This window comes from Excalfactoria chinensis, chromosome 1, assembly GCF_039878825.1.
Source record: "Excalfactoria chinensis isolate bCotChi1 chromosome 1, bCotChi1.hap2, whole genome shotgun sequence".
NCBI lineage: Eukaryota > Metazoa > Chordata > Aves > Galliformes > Phasianidae > Excalfactoria > Excalfactoria chinensis.
The window spans coordinates 157,231,235-157,245,726 of NC_092825.1; the positions used below are offsets into that span (position 1 = coordinate 157,231,235).

General features: G+C 44.5%; 1 protein-coding gene across 6 annotated transcripts in view; it reads right to left on the minus strand.

Moving 5' to 3' along the window:
• The window catches only part of LCP1 (lymphocyte cytosolic protein 1), a 43,915-nt gene extending 30,378 nt beyond the window's left edge, over positions 1 to 13,537 (minus strand). For 2 of the 6 annotated variants that reach the window (XM_072332012.1, XM_072332041.1), the window contains exon 1: positions 13,432 to 13,537. Coding sequence is in view for 3 of the 6 variants with exons in the window: in XM_072332003.1 (XP_072188104.1) it covers positions 12,731 to 12,850 (120 nt within the window). In the remaining 3 variants the exon portion in view is untranslated. Of the gene's footprint in view, positions 1 to 12,730; positions 12,965 to 13,431 lie in introns of those variants that run through there. The other 4 variants (XM_072332032.1, XM_072332003.1, XM_072331984.1 and 1 more) reach the window with 4 other exon arrangements.
• Between the last annotated feature and the right edge of the window lie 955 nt (positions 13,538 to 14,492).

Genomic DNA, 14,492 nt, shown 5'->3' on the forward strand with positions numbered 1-14,492 from the left:
TGACAAGGTGTTCCTACTCTGCATCCTCTATTGCATTTCATTATGTGACAGACTGTGTCACAGCTCCTCTTTCCTCATTTTTGAGGATGTTTAACATCAGCCTGGTAAGTGTTTGTCCCAACTTTTGTCTTATAAGCTTTTATCCTTTTATCCTTTTTAATCCTTAATGATTTCTGCTGCTCTCCACAGCATTTCCTTGAATGCTGCAACACAGGGAAGAGGGCACCAAATTCCAGGCCATTATTTGGTATTATACTGCATGCTTTAAATGTAACATCTAACTTGCACAGGAAAAACAGAGGTAGGTGTTTCCTTATCAGAGATGTTTGCAACATCCTCTCTTGGGTTGTTACAGTTTATATAGAAGGTAGATGAGAAACTCAGATTTTCCACTCAAATGTGTGTAAGTTTCTATTAATTAATATTAATGCACTCAGTTCCGTGTGCTCAGTGTGCTGCATTGATTAAAACCAGCGTGTCCCAATATGCAGCACCTAAACAATGCTCAGAGATGCAAGTTCAGTGGGGAGAGGACTTAAAAGGATATAAAAGGAAGTACAAAATAAAGATTTTGAGGCACTTGTCATGTGGACCATGAATCCTTTTCCATTTTTCTGCCTTATTTCAAGGCCTTCTGGAGTGTCTCTGTGTACTCCCAATAATGCTGTTTCACCAAGCAGCATTAAACTTAAGTATTCTTTGCACACAACTCCAGCTGAAGTCCTGGCACAATAACCTATTTAAATTCTGCACCGTGAGCCATCAGACAAATAACAGTTTCAAGGGGGCAGCACTGAATTACATTTAGCTGGTAGGATGCAGCAATCAACTCCAGCCTGCAACTGGTTGATTCATACCCATGTAATGTTCATTTGTGGCACTGAGGACAATGTAGGACTATAGGACAGGATATAACAACAGGCTCTCTGGTGTAATCTCTTACACAGGGCAGAATGCTGCAGGCAATCATTGTAGTATCAATTTTAGAAGAGTTATTAATCCTAACTGTTCAGTATAAGTGGTGTGTATTTTGTAATAAGGCATGCTTACGGTTAGCAAGACAAGCTGGTGTCACAATAGGATGTGCTGCAATACTGAGTTAAATGTCCATTGCTGTCCCATGTTCAAAAACAAAATATGGCTAATCAACAGTCATGCTTTGTGGGAACAAGCATCCCCAACAGAGGATTGAGCAGGGATCTGCCCCAGGCAACAGTCTCCTGGTAGGAATCAAGAAAGGATATTCCTGCAACAGCCTTTTCTGCCATGACCCAAGACCTTTGCCTTTTTCCAGGCTGCTTCTACATCAGTTTCTCCAAAAGTCATGCTTTATAAAATCACATGTTCACATAATGCAATGCCTTCCTCTCCTCTGCTGATGCAGTCATGGATTGTAAACACGCTGTCTGTGCAATAAAATGTACAGGATGGAAAGTGTGTGGTGGGCAGCAGAGTGGGGATAGGAACGCAGATCTTCACAGATGTCAGTGGAAGGTTCCCATGGACCTGCAAAATGTCTTTGTTTGAATGACATAGTTTTAAATGAACCCAGAGCCTGTCTGTGAAAAAATAGGGCAAATCAAAATTAAAGGAAATTATTTAATGTGATCTCATTTAGAGACGCATTATCTTACTATTATAAAAATATGAAGAACCCAGTCCAATTCCCACTGCATTTCAGTGCAATCTGAGTCACAGCTTTGTACAGTGTGACCCTGTTCTCGGCCCTGCTAAAGTTGGTGTCACTTCCTGCAGCCACTAGTGATTACAGCACTGGCATGTCTGCTTTGTTACTGAAAGCAGACCCTAAGAACTGTATCCCACCTGCCAAAAAAAGTCCTGAGAATGCAAAGTAATGATGGGTGAATCCATTGAACTTATCACAATATGGATCCTGGGAGTATTTTTTTTGGGGGGGGGATGTATATCACAATACCAGAAAATCTCTGTTGGTGCAATAACAGCATTTCACTGTCTCAACTTGTTTAAGGAATGAGTAGGGCAGAGTCACTTCACCTCCAGACAGAACAATGTGCCACCACAACTCCCTTCCCTGATATATGGGATCTCCAGCAACTCCATGTCAGGGCCCACCTACACCCATGTCCCTGTTGTAACAGCCAAGAAACAGCAGTGACATGCTGCATGGAGCAACATCTAGACTTGTACACTGGCCGATGGAGAGATGGAGGCATGTAAAAAGAAGTTATTTCATATGGAGAAGGACATTTTTTGCTGGGGTCATTCCAAAAATGAGTAGCTCTCCATATTTTACTCTTTTCCCTACACCTGGACACAAGAGTAACCAGGATGATTTTGCATGCTTGTGCAGATTCCAGTTTCCAAACTCCTAACTCTGGCTTTGAGTCTTCTAAGGAAATCTTTACTTTGGTTTCATTGACAAGTTGCACTGTTTGGTAATCCAAATGAGTTATGCAGATCAAGGATGCTATGGGTAGACAGTTTCCACAAAGCAAAGCAAAAGATCACTCCTAAAGAGGGAGTACAACCAACCAACAAAGATTTGCACTCTCCTGAATGCATGTGGGGGACCTAGAAGAGAATACTGTCTGTTGGCAGAGTAGGCCATGCAGTTATCTATCATGATAGAGCAGATATCTCTGAGACTGGGGGTGAAATCTGGGCAGCGAGTTTTGGTACCAAAGTGCAAAATCATACACTCCAAAGAGATCTTTTACACTGAAGCAGGAGATCTGTGTCTGAAGGTTTTACTTACGGCCAAGCCCCAGGCACTTGTGCTAAGAGCCCAGTCTTACTTACAAGACACAAAGAACAAGATTGATTTCCCGCAGGCAGTCTGAACTTTGAGCGAGAGGCATTTATGCGGGTGAAAAATGAAGTAGCAAAGAAAAAAACTCCTGTAAAACGAAAGCAATAATAAATAAGTAACATGAAAGCGTACACCCCAATACAAATTTTATAGGCTACACCCAGCCATGAATTATTGAGCAGAACTATCCATTTGTTGCAATAGGGAGTACTAGTGAAATATTAATAACAGCGTATAGGCTAATCTTGCATTTATACTTGGTGTGGGAGAAAGAACGGGTCAGAAAAGTCTGGCCATTATTAACACAAAAAAGAGCAATAAGGACAGCGGTATATCATGGATTTGAAGTGGAAGGAAAGAACCAATGCTCCTCAGGCTGTCATGGAAAAATACTGGATCCTTGTGTCTTATACAGGGACCGACACTGACTCTACGAGCTGATAAACCCAGCTCCAGAAGGATAACGGTTCGCAAGTGGCATTCCCAAATACTATTGCAACAATACTGACTCTCATGATTCTGTTTTCACTACTCTGAAAAGCAGAGCGTCAGCTAAATCCTGACTTTCCCTGGTTTCTAAGCTGCTGTGTTTCTCTTTCAGGAAATATTTCATCTTCATGATTGGGAGAAATGAGTGAATATGGGTCTTCAGCAGCTCAGAAGCTTGCAGAAGTAAAAAGTATGGAGAAACAGAAAGAAAACAAATGCTTTATTTTAAATTATAATTATCGTGACAGTTGCTTTACAAAGCTAGGAGGAAATAAAGCCATGATTTTTAAGCATCTGGATCACACAAAGGCTGTCTCACAGTTAAGCGACCTTCTTTGCTAGACTTCTAGTCTCAATGTCACCTCCTGGTGGCTTTGGCACTGCAGCACAATAGGCTTCCCTACACTCCCTCCCTTTCCTGCTCTGGGAGCAAAGGAAATTCCACCATCAGAATTCGAATACCCAATTTCTGCTGAAAAGGCAGGGGGGAAAAAAAGCACAATTACAGACAAATCTGCTCTCTAGAACAAGTTCTCCACCAGCAGCTTTTTGCCAAGGGTCTTAGAAAAGAGGGATGTGGTTTGCTTTGGATCCAGAAGGAAACCTGCACACCAACACTTACACAACAGAATGAAATGTTCTGTGCACGCAGGCATGCTTGCATGCATATCTTTGTGTATACTCTGTCATTATACTTTGATTTTAAATGCTTTAAAATGTTGGAAAACTCAACTTCACAAACCATTTGCTTTGCTGTTGGCTTGTTTTTCATTTTTTTTCTGCTCAGCTTCTTTAAAAATCAAATTGCTGTATTTCTTCCTCTTTCGCTTAACACATTTCTCTTTATTCTCTCATTTTCCCTTTGCCCATTTTCTGTATATTTTATTTCATTCTCTCTCTTCCTTCTGCCATTTCCTCACTCCTCCTGATTCCTACCCTACCAGTTCCTATTTACTTGCTCCCACACCAACATTCTTCTTACTAATTTCTTTGAGCATTTGGTTCACAAGCCCCACTTCTCACATGCATTTTCCAAGCCTGGAGTCACTAGCCCCAAATTCTGCACTGAAGTTGCCACAAGCTGCTCTTCAGAAACCCCTCAGTGCAGTCACTGGTTCCCTCTCTGGTGAGGAAGTTTGCTTCCCCCAGGAGGAACTTGCTGTGTTTCTCCAGCATGTACCAAAAAAAAACCAACCCAACTCCTACTGAATCTGGATAGCAAATGCCTGACCCATGGGGTTTCATTTCCAGTCTCACTGCAGTTGTGCTCAGAGCAGGCTCTACTCCCAGCTCTGCATCAGATGCAAAAGTGAAGGTCACTGCTAGGCTGAGGCTGCAGGATGACAAAAATAGTGTTGAATCCAACAAACTTGTACCTGCTGCATCACTGTTTTTGGAAAAATGTTATTCTCTTTCCTGACAAATCTGGTCTCGGTAATTAATATTTTTTTTAATTATCATTTTATTTTATTTTTAAATGGTGTTTAAGGAAATCTGAGTTACAGCTTATATTTGGGATATATCCCTTCCACTCCCTTCTATGGGGGTGCTGGTCAACACTTGGCTTAACATGAGCCAGCAGTGTGCCCAGGTGGCCAAGAAGGCCAACAGCACTGTGGCTTGTATCAGAAACAGTGCAGACAGCAGGAGCAGGAAGATGATTCTGTACTCAGCTCTGGTGAGGCTGCACCTGTGTTCAGTTTTGGACCCCCTCACTACAAGAAAGACACTGAGGCTCTGAAGTGTGTTCACAGAAAGGCAATGAACCTGTGAGAGGTCTGGAGCACAAGTCTTATGAGGAGCGGCTGAGGGAACTGGGATTATTGAGCCTGGAGAAGAAGAGGCTCAGGAGAGATCTTATGGCTCTCTACAGTGCCTGAGATTGTGACAAGGTGGGGGTTGGCATCTTCTCCCAACTAATGGTGACTGGATGAGAGGGAATGGCCTTAAGTTGCACCAGGGGAGATGTAAATCTGATATCAGGAAAAATTTATTCTCAGAAAGAGTGGCGATGCACTGGAACAGGCTCTCAGGGAGGTGGTGGAATCACCATTCAAAATTCAGACCATATTTCTGAGAGTGTAGCCTAAATACTTACTGAATTATTCTGGTCACCACAGAGCAGAGCTCAGCGCTGCCCCTCTGCTCCCTGTGAGGAGCTGCAACTGCCATCAGGCTTCCCCTCAGCTCCTGTGCTCTGGGCTGAACACACCAAGGGACTTCAGCCATTCCTCATATGTTTTTCCCTCTAGACCCTTCACCATCTTCGTAGCTCCCCTTTGGATGTTCTCTAGTAGCTTTATGTCTTTTATGTCTTGTGACATCCAAAACGGTGCTTGAGGTGAGGCCACACCAGTGCATAGCGGAGTGGGAGAATCATTTCCCTTGAAGTGATCTTAACAAATCTCATACAGAAATAATGCCCACTATGCTCCCATTCAGCACACCAATACAGTAATAACATCCTCAGCCACATGCTGGATGCTCTCTCTGACTTGCAAATTGTGTTAGAACAAGAGGGTTTGCCCTCCATGCAAAGGCTAGATTTAGCCTGTCAGACTGTTCCTCGGTAGTTTCAGCTGTATATTGTAATCTCCATTTTCTGGAGAGATGCTAACTTTCATTTTAAAAGTAAGTGCATATCCACACACCAGCAAGATGTGATTACTCTGGGCTTCATTCCTAGAATGGGTTGTCCAGAGAGGCTGTGGATGCCCCATCCCTGGAGGCATTCAAGGCCAGGCTGGATGTGGCTTTGGGCAGCCTGGTCTGGTGGTTGGCGACCCTGCACATAGCAGGGGGGTTGAAACTGGGTGATCATTGTGGTCCTTTTTAACCCAGGCCATTCTATGATTCTGTCACACCTCTGTGGGTGCATTTCTGGCAGTGGCTGCACAAATGAGGCACCATGAGGACAATTGACATGTGAACCACAATTCTCCAGCTACTCTGTGCCAAAGGGTATGTCCCTGCAGTGATGCTGACTCAAAAATGAAAGGGAGGTAAATTACTATACATGTACTAAGATCCTGTATGCCAGCTGTTCTTCAGCCTCCCTGCAAAGCTTTGCAGCCTCCCTTTTCAGCACGCAGGTATCTGCAGCCACAAGCCCCAGCTTTTTCTGAAGGCCATCTTTCCAACAGGTCTTCAAGCAACACTTGTAAAATTAGTGAGCACTTAAGGAAAGGCTACACTCTTCTGCCCATCATTTCTTGGAAATACCCCCACTACATTGGTTATGTGCACCAAATGCAAATGTGGGAGTTTTGAAATCCCACCTTACACAAACTAGTTCAAATGCTGGTAGCAACCTAGCTGTAGTTGACTAATGCATTTTAATTCTAGTGTATAGAAATATACATATTATATATATATAACTGTATGTGCATATCCATAAGAATGATATCTCATGGTCTGAAACAGTGGTTTAGCCCCTGGCCATTCCATCCTCTCCCATAATTCTGCTTGCCCAAAACTTTCCACCTGTTTGTGTGGGACTTGTAATTATGAAAGTAGATTTTGATGAAGCTTGGGTATTGGGATGCAAATGAGAACTACACACAAAGGCAAATGCATAGCTGTTCAGCAAGGATAGAAAGGAAGGTGATCTGAAAATCAGCGCGAAGTGATAGTCCTCATTGGAGGGGTGTTTTTAAGCTGGCTTGAAAAATGAATGTATGTAGTATCACTAGTGATAAAGGAAATGTAGGCAGGAGATGGCAGCCCTTAAAATACTTTAATTCCTCCTGGTGCCAGAAATCAGATGAAAAACTTGTCAGTTACCCACTTATATACGGAGAGATTGAAGACGAGTCTAAAGAACCTTTAGCACGAACATTTTCTTTCTCTGACTATAACCCTTTCTCATTTTCTGCCAACTACCTCTTCTTGACACAGCGATTTGTCTGAGGCAAGCAGAAGATAAAAGAACTTTATTTGTAACATAAAAATCACAGAACTGACTACTGGCCCATCCTGTAACATGGATACCATCGTAAAATGCGCAGAACACTATTCTCCCCTTGCAGGACTTTTAACTATTTGTCCCAAACATCCTGCATATATTGACACCTTCAGTATGATGTAAAAGCCAGCAACTTCTGCAGATATCAGGCATCTCAGTGACATGCATATCTGAAGGCAGTTTCTTTTTAAAGAGTTTATGGTCAATGCTATTTCTGAAGAACAATATTTGATGAGAACAGGAGACCCACAGAGGATGACAACCTCGCTTCATCAGGAAGGGAATAGCACAGTGTTAACTCCTCTGCCCTGATGTAGCCTCACACCACCCATGAGGTCCAACTACCATAATGAGCTTACAGGCAGAAGATGCCCCAGGCTCATCACTTGATGGCACCTAAGGTCTCCTATCAGGTAAAAAGGAAGAGCACTACGCTCTTATGCTAGACTATCCCCACCAGCCCACTTGTTAGGCTTTTGGCTTTGGGTCTATTGGTGAGGAGGATGTTTTCCAATGATTTTTAGACATTTAGCAAGGGAATTGCAATCAGTGTTTTTGCCCAAATCCACTCAAACTGGTAGATAACAATCTACACAGCAATGTCTTACTCCTAGGAGTAACTGCATAGGTGTTACAAGAAAGTATCTGGTGAGAATGAATCTCTCCTAATGAACGGAACCCAAGCCACTGGGAGAGCACACCCAGACGTGGCAAGTTGGGTGCTTTCTTAATGCAGAACTGCTAAGAGAAACAAAGGGTTTTTTTAAAGGAACACTTGAACTACTTCATTTTATTCATCAGTAAAATTATACGTTCTGAGATTGCAACCTATTGCTCACGCTTGTTTCAATCACAGCTCTGATTAGCTTTGTTCATTAAAGCCAAGCTGATCGAATCACAAACATGCAAATGACCTCTCTGTACCTGCAAAACTTCATTCAAGCATCTTGTGTAATCTTTGCCATTTCTTGAGTGAAAACTCACAAACGATGAGGTTGAGACGTGGAAGACTTACAAGAAGAGACTTTCAGAAAGCCTAATGCATTTTGCTCTCTGGGACCTTACAGAGTACAGCTTTCTGACAGCAACCGATCAGCGTTTTCCAGAGACTTCTGTGTTTTTACTTCCCTGTCTTAAACCCACTGTGAAAGCCACAATTTGTTTTGAAAATTCTGACCCGGATACACAAGTGAGAAAAAAGATGAGGCCATAAAACCAGCACATGTATGTAAGAGGGAAGAATCAACGACAGTTTGCCAAACTTAACCAGCAAGCACCAGTTAAATTTTCAAGCATTTGTATTGCATGAGTAAAATACCACAATCTGTACTTAATGTTTCACCCTTACAGCACATCAGCAAGTCACCGTAGTATACAACCAGGCATAAATGCTTTAAATTTTATTGACACTTAGGAGCACAGATGCTTTCAAATTTTCAAAAAGGCTATAAAGCTTGAATTGATGTTTCAACATATGGCTTAAATGACTTATTTTCTTGTAAATGATGAGAAGCATTTGCCTAGAAGATCCGCTGAAACCTCGTCTTTCAATTTCTTCCCATAAGTTGGGAGGGAGTGTTGATCTGCCTGAGGGGAGAAGGGCACTACAGAGGGACCGGAATAGACTGGATCAATGGGCCAAGATTAACAGCATGAGTTTCAATAGGGCCAAGTCTCAGGTCCTGCATTTTGGTCATAACAACCCCAGGCAACACTACAGGCTTAGGGAGGAGTGGCTGGAAAGCTGCCTGATAGAAAGGGACCTTGGTGTGCTGATGGACAGTCGGCTGAATATGAGCCAGCAGTGTGCCCAGGTGGCCAAGAAGGCCAATGGCATCCTGGCTTGTATCAGGAATGGTGTGGTGAGCAGGACTAAGGAAGTCATCCTGCCCCTGTACTCAGCATTGGTGAGGCCTCACCTCGAGTACTGTGTCCAGTTTTGGGCACCTCAGTACAAAAAGGACATGGAGGTACTGGAGCAGGTCCAAAAAAGGGCAACAAGGCTTATGAAGGGCTTGGAAAATCAACTCTATGAGGAGAGACTGAGAGAGCTGGGGCTGTTTAGTCTGGGGAAAAGGAGGCTGAAGGGAGAACTTATTGCTCTCTTCCAGTATCTGAAAGGTACTTACAGTGAGAGTGGGGCAGGTCTCTTCTCACTGGTGACATGTGACAGGACGAGGAGAAATGGCCTCAAGTTGCACCAGGGCAAGCTTAGGCTGGACATTAGGAAACACTTCTTTACAGAAAGGGTAGTTAAACACTGCAATAGGCTCCCCAGGGAGGTGGTTGAGCCACCATCCCTAGATGTGTTTAAGAGCCGTTTGGATGTGGTGCTCAGAGATATGATTTAGCAGAGGGTTGTTAGAGTTAGGGTACTATGGTTAGGCTGTGGTTGGACTTGATGATCTTTGAGGTCTTTTCCAACCTGTGTAATTCTATGATAAGCAACAGAAGAAAAAACTATATTGACAACTTTGCAGTCATCCAGAAGCTTCTGTTTACACAAAAATTGGAGAATGCTCTCATGTAGCTTTTCATAATCCTGAAACAAAGAAGTTCCTAATCTTAGATACGTGTCTTCCATGATTCAACTTGAAACTTCTCCGTAACAGAAGATACTTGCTGCTTTTTGCATCTTTGCTATTTAACATGACCTACATATAAAACAATGAAAAAGCAAACACAAATAAAAACCCAGCAACCCTTGCACTTTTTCAGCTACATGCTTTCCTCAGTACAAAATAACCATCAGCCAGTTCCACTCTTACACAGCACACTGGCTCCCTTTTATCAGCATATGCAATAAATGGAACTTTCTCCTATACACACACACACACATATATATATATAGCCATTGACAAGGATAGGCAATTCCATTCCAACATGGTAATGTTTGTTAAAAAAAAAAGAACAAATTGTATGTTTAGAGAAGTTTAGAAGACTGCTTTATTTCCAGATTAAGCAACATAACAGGAAGATGACAGGAACTGTACTGAGGGAAGACAATCCTCTGATAGGAAATACAGCTATTTCTGTTTACAGGAACAAAGCTATGTTGTAAAGTACTGAAGTCTTTGAAACAGTTATCTTTTCGCTGCAGTTTTACTGTGTTTTGTCTTTGGGAAAGTTGATTCCAGAAATCATAATGACCTTTTCTCCAAAAAAATTATGGATTCATTGACATTAGTATAATATGGAAAGTATGTGTTGCCATTCTCCTGTCCCAAAGATGTTGACATGAGTTTTAACCATGCCTTTCCATCCTAGAGTACCCAGTATAAAAAGGCTGATAAGAAAAGACTGCAGATATGTTGGTCAAAAGGGACCTCAGATGTCATCTACCCATATTTCCTGCTCAGTGGATGATGTGAAAATGAAATGCTACAAGGAAGGAGGCTTCTCTGATGTAAAAGCACGTATGCTTTCTTAGCTCATATGTATGACTGTTCCCAGCCAAAATCACAGAATCACAGAACATCCTGAATTGGAAGGGATCCACAGGAATCAAGTGCAACTCCCAGCTCCATGCAGTATCACCCAAAATCATAGAATCATAGAATGGCCTGGGTTGAAAAGGACCACAATGATCATCCAGTGTCAACCCCCCTGCTATGTGCAGGGTCACAGACCAGGCTGCCAAAGCCACATCCAGCCCTCTCTTGATTGCATCCAGCAGTGGGGCATCCACAATCTCTCTGGGCAAATGAGCAACATTCTGCATGAAAATGGCTTGTAAAGATAAAATTATACCTTATTCTGAAGTTTTGTTTGCAGAAGAAAACCTTATGAAACTACTTCCATGGCTTCCAGAAACAGTAGTTGTTAAAGGTGTGCATTCCCAATCTAGTAACAGTCTACTAATGTTCCAACAGCTCTGTATCCATCCTGTATTGGGGGCACCAGGCCTGGACAAAGTACTGCAGCTAAGGCCTCATGAGGGCAGAGTAGAGAGGGACAGTCACTCTCTGCTGGCCAACCCTCTGTTGATGCAGCCTAGGATACTGCGAACCTTCTGAGCCACAAGCATACACTGTGTTGGCTTGTGTCAAGCATGTCAAATACAAAGGGTCACCAGACCACAGACAGGGGGAAGGAAACGAGGAAGCCCACACATAACAGATGTATACTGACAGTATTCCACTGCCTAGCTCTCAGGTCCCCAAGCAAGACAAAATTCAGGGCTCTCCAGAGGTGGCTGTGATGGGCGTCTGTTCACACGTAGCCCAGGGAGAGCTTTTGAAAAGCAAAATACAAAGAGAAGAGCAGCATATGTTTTCTATGCACGCCACACCAACAACTTAGAAAACCATTCCTCGTGTCGGCCTTGTAATGCTATTACCAATTTGTGAATTTCCACTTGTGTTCCTTGTGGCTCCAGCACTAAAGGTCAGCAGGCAGACTTCCATCATGCTAGTCTAGAATCTTCTCTGATTATATCATTCTGTGTCAGTAACCCACGCTGCTACGATTGGTACTTATCTCACCCAGCCTCAAAACTGAAGTGTGGGTTCTGAACTAACAAGGAAAATAGCATCATTTCTGATGAAGGACCGTACGTTCAAGAGAAAAAACTGATGGATATCTGTGATTATCACTGTGGAAGCAGCTCATAGACTCCATCCAACCAACCAGCCACCTGGGGCAGATCATTAGCGATCTACCCAAAAGGCTGCATCCAGACAGAGCCTCGCTAGGCCGCACTGCCACATTGCCATCATCACCCTCACCACTGGCTCACCCCCACAACACCTGGTGCGGTGGGGCTCAAACCAACAACAAACCCTATTCAAGTCAGCACTCAGCTGAAGAGAAAGTACACATTTTGGCACAGGCTTGTTTAGTCACACCTACTGCTGCTCACCAAATCCTACAAAGTGAAGACCACAGCCCAGTGCCATGTTGTCAACAGCACCAACACAAACAGCAGGAGGACTCCGATCTCCTTCTTTTGTGCTTCTAGGCTTCTCCCCAGAGGCATCACTTTCACGGATTCCTGGTCCCAGGTGCCTGCTTTGGTCCTAGCTGACCCAAAGGTGCCATGAGTCACCCCACCTCTCACAGAGCACTGGGATCGAGCTGCAACGGGTTCCCACCAGTCACCCACAGTCCCTGGTAGCCACACCTCCATGGAGACATCAATGTCACTGCCATGCAGAGATGGTGACATGGCGGGTCCTGCCCCAATCAGCTCACGGCCCAACACGGGAGGGCTGATGGTGCAGATGCCAGAGGTATCTCTGAACTGTGATGCTCTGTTTTTAATCTTGCAATGCTTAGCACGGGAACAAACGATCCAATGAATCACTCGGGCACAGTATCGATCACTGAGTGATGATTACATAAGATGAATGTAAATGCCTCAGTGCCTCACACAAATAATTCCCCGCTGGCGTCTGCTATGCGTGTTGCGGCCATACCTTTCATTTCATTTACATGGTTTCATTTATAGAAGGAGATTTTTCCCTCATCCTATGCCCCTCACTGACCTTTACCCATGCACAAGGGAGGAGCAGAAGCAGAGGGAGCGTAGGGAGGGACATCGATCGCTGCCACTCTGGGAAGAAAGCGTTATAACCTTGCAGGCAGGGGACAAACAGCAGAGTCATCTGCAACACGCAAACAGCTTCTCTCCACTTCCATAGCAAGTCAAAGAAATGACCTTCAGATATTCTCCAAACTAGCACTGCTTATAAAGGAGTTGTCTTTTGGGGGGGGGGACTCTGTGGATAAAAAAAAGGAACGTAGAGAACAAACGCTGAGATATATACAAAGTATCACTGGGGTGGTTTGGGAACACAGAACGATGGCTCAAGGCTGTACTCATCACTCCCCAAACCCACTCCCGTCCAACAGAGCTGCCGGCATCGTGTGCCCTCAGCCCGTACCTCCGTATCCCTCACAGCTGACTCTTCCACCACGCCCGGAGCGCACCGCCACCGCACACCGCGTTCTCTCCGGGGTTAAACCCCTAACCCAGCCACCAGACCCCGGTCCCCGCACTCCCTCGGTTACCGAGATCCGACAGCGACTCCTACTCGTGCAAACGGCCGCGGGTCGCTCATTTATTTATTTATTTATTTATCCCCCCCTCCCCGTACCCACCCCCCCTCCCCCCGTGGGAAATAGAGCTATAGCTTTTTAATTATGATAATAAATCAAAAGAAACCAGCGGCGCGAGGATAATTACCAGCCAAGAGGCACGATGCAACAGGCGGTACCGGTACCCGGCGCGGGGCGGGCGGGATACCGCAATCCCACCGCCTGCTGCCACCCGCTCCGCGCCGGGTGCCGCGCCACCTGCGCCCCGCCCCTCTCCGCTTGGCCACGCCCCCAATCACACGAGACCACGCCCACACAGATCACTGGCCCCGCCCCCTGCTCTTGGCCACGCCTCCAAAATCATATGGCCACGCCCCCCCGGCTCTGCTCGCTGAGGCGGCGGTTGGCGGGAGTGGGTGTGGAGAGCTGCTCCTGGAGAGGCAGATGTAGGGTGAGGAACAACACTGATACCTGGGTTGTGGCAACCCCCGCTGTGAGTACAAGCTGGGGGATGTAAGGATAGAGCACAGCCGTCAGAGGGTTTGAACCCAAGCAACCTACATGAGAGAAACCGAGAACATTTTTCCCATGTTTATATGTGTGTGCTTATCAACTCTACATCCTGATTTTTATCAGCATTGCAGGAGGCTCAGAGGTTGCCCAGAGGGCTTTGATGTTTCCATCTTTGGTAGTTTTTAAGACCAGACTTGCTAAACCTCTTAATTACCTACTTGGAGTTCATGGTCAACCCTCCTGTCCCTTCCAGCCTGGATGATTGCCCTGTGCTCTGGTCCAGTACCAGGCAGAACCTGGCAGTTTAAGACTTGGATGGTAAGATGTAGTGAATCACCCAGGAAGTCAAGACATGACTATGGAGTGTTTTATTTTCCTGTTCTTGAAACTGGCTTGGTAAGAATGCCTGCATTGTAGGTTGTTGTTGTTATTGGTTTATTATCATTATTATTATGCTTGTTGTGATGTTTGACTATTCATTCAAAATATCCATGGTTAACATTGAACTCCAGGCTTCCTTTTTAAGCTTCTGCCTCTTCTATTCTCCATCCCCTTATGTGGGGATGCAGGTTCAAGAGGCATCTGGATGAGGAGCTATGAGATCTGGTTTAGTGGCTTGTGGTAGCAATGGTAATGGGAAGACAGTTGGACTAGATGATCACATAGGTCCTTTCCAACCTTGTGATTCTATGATTC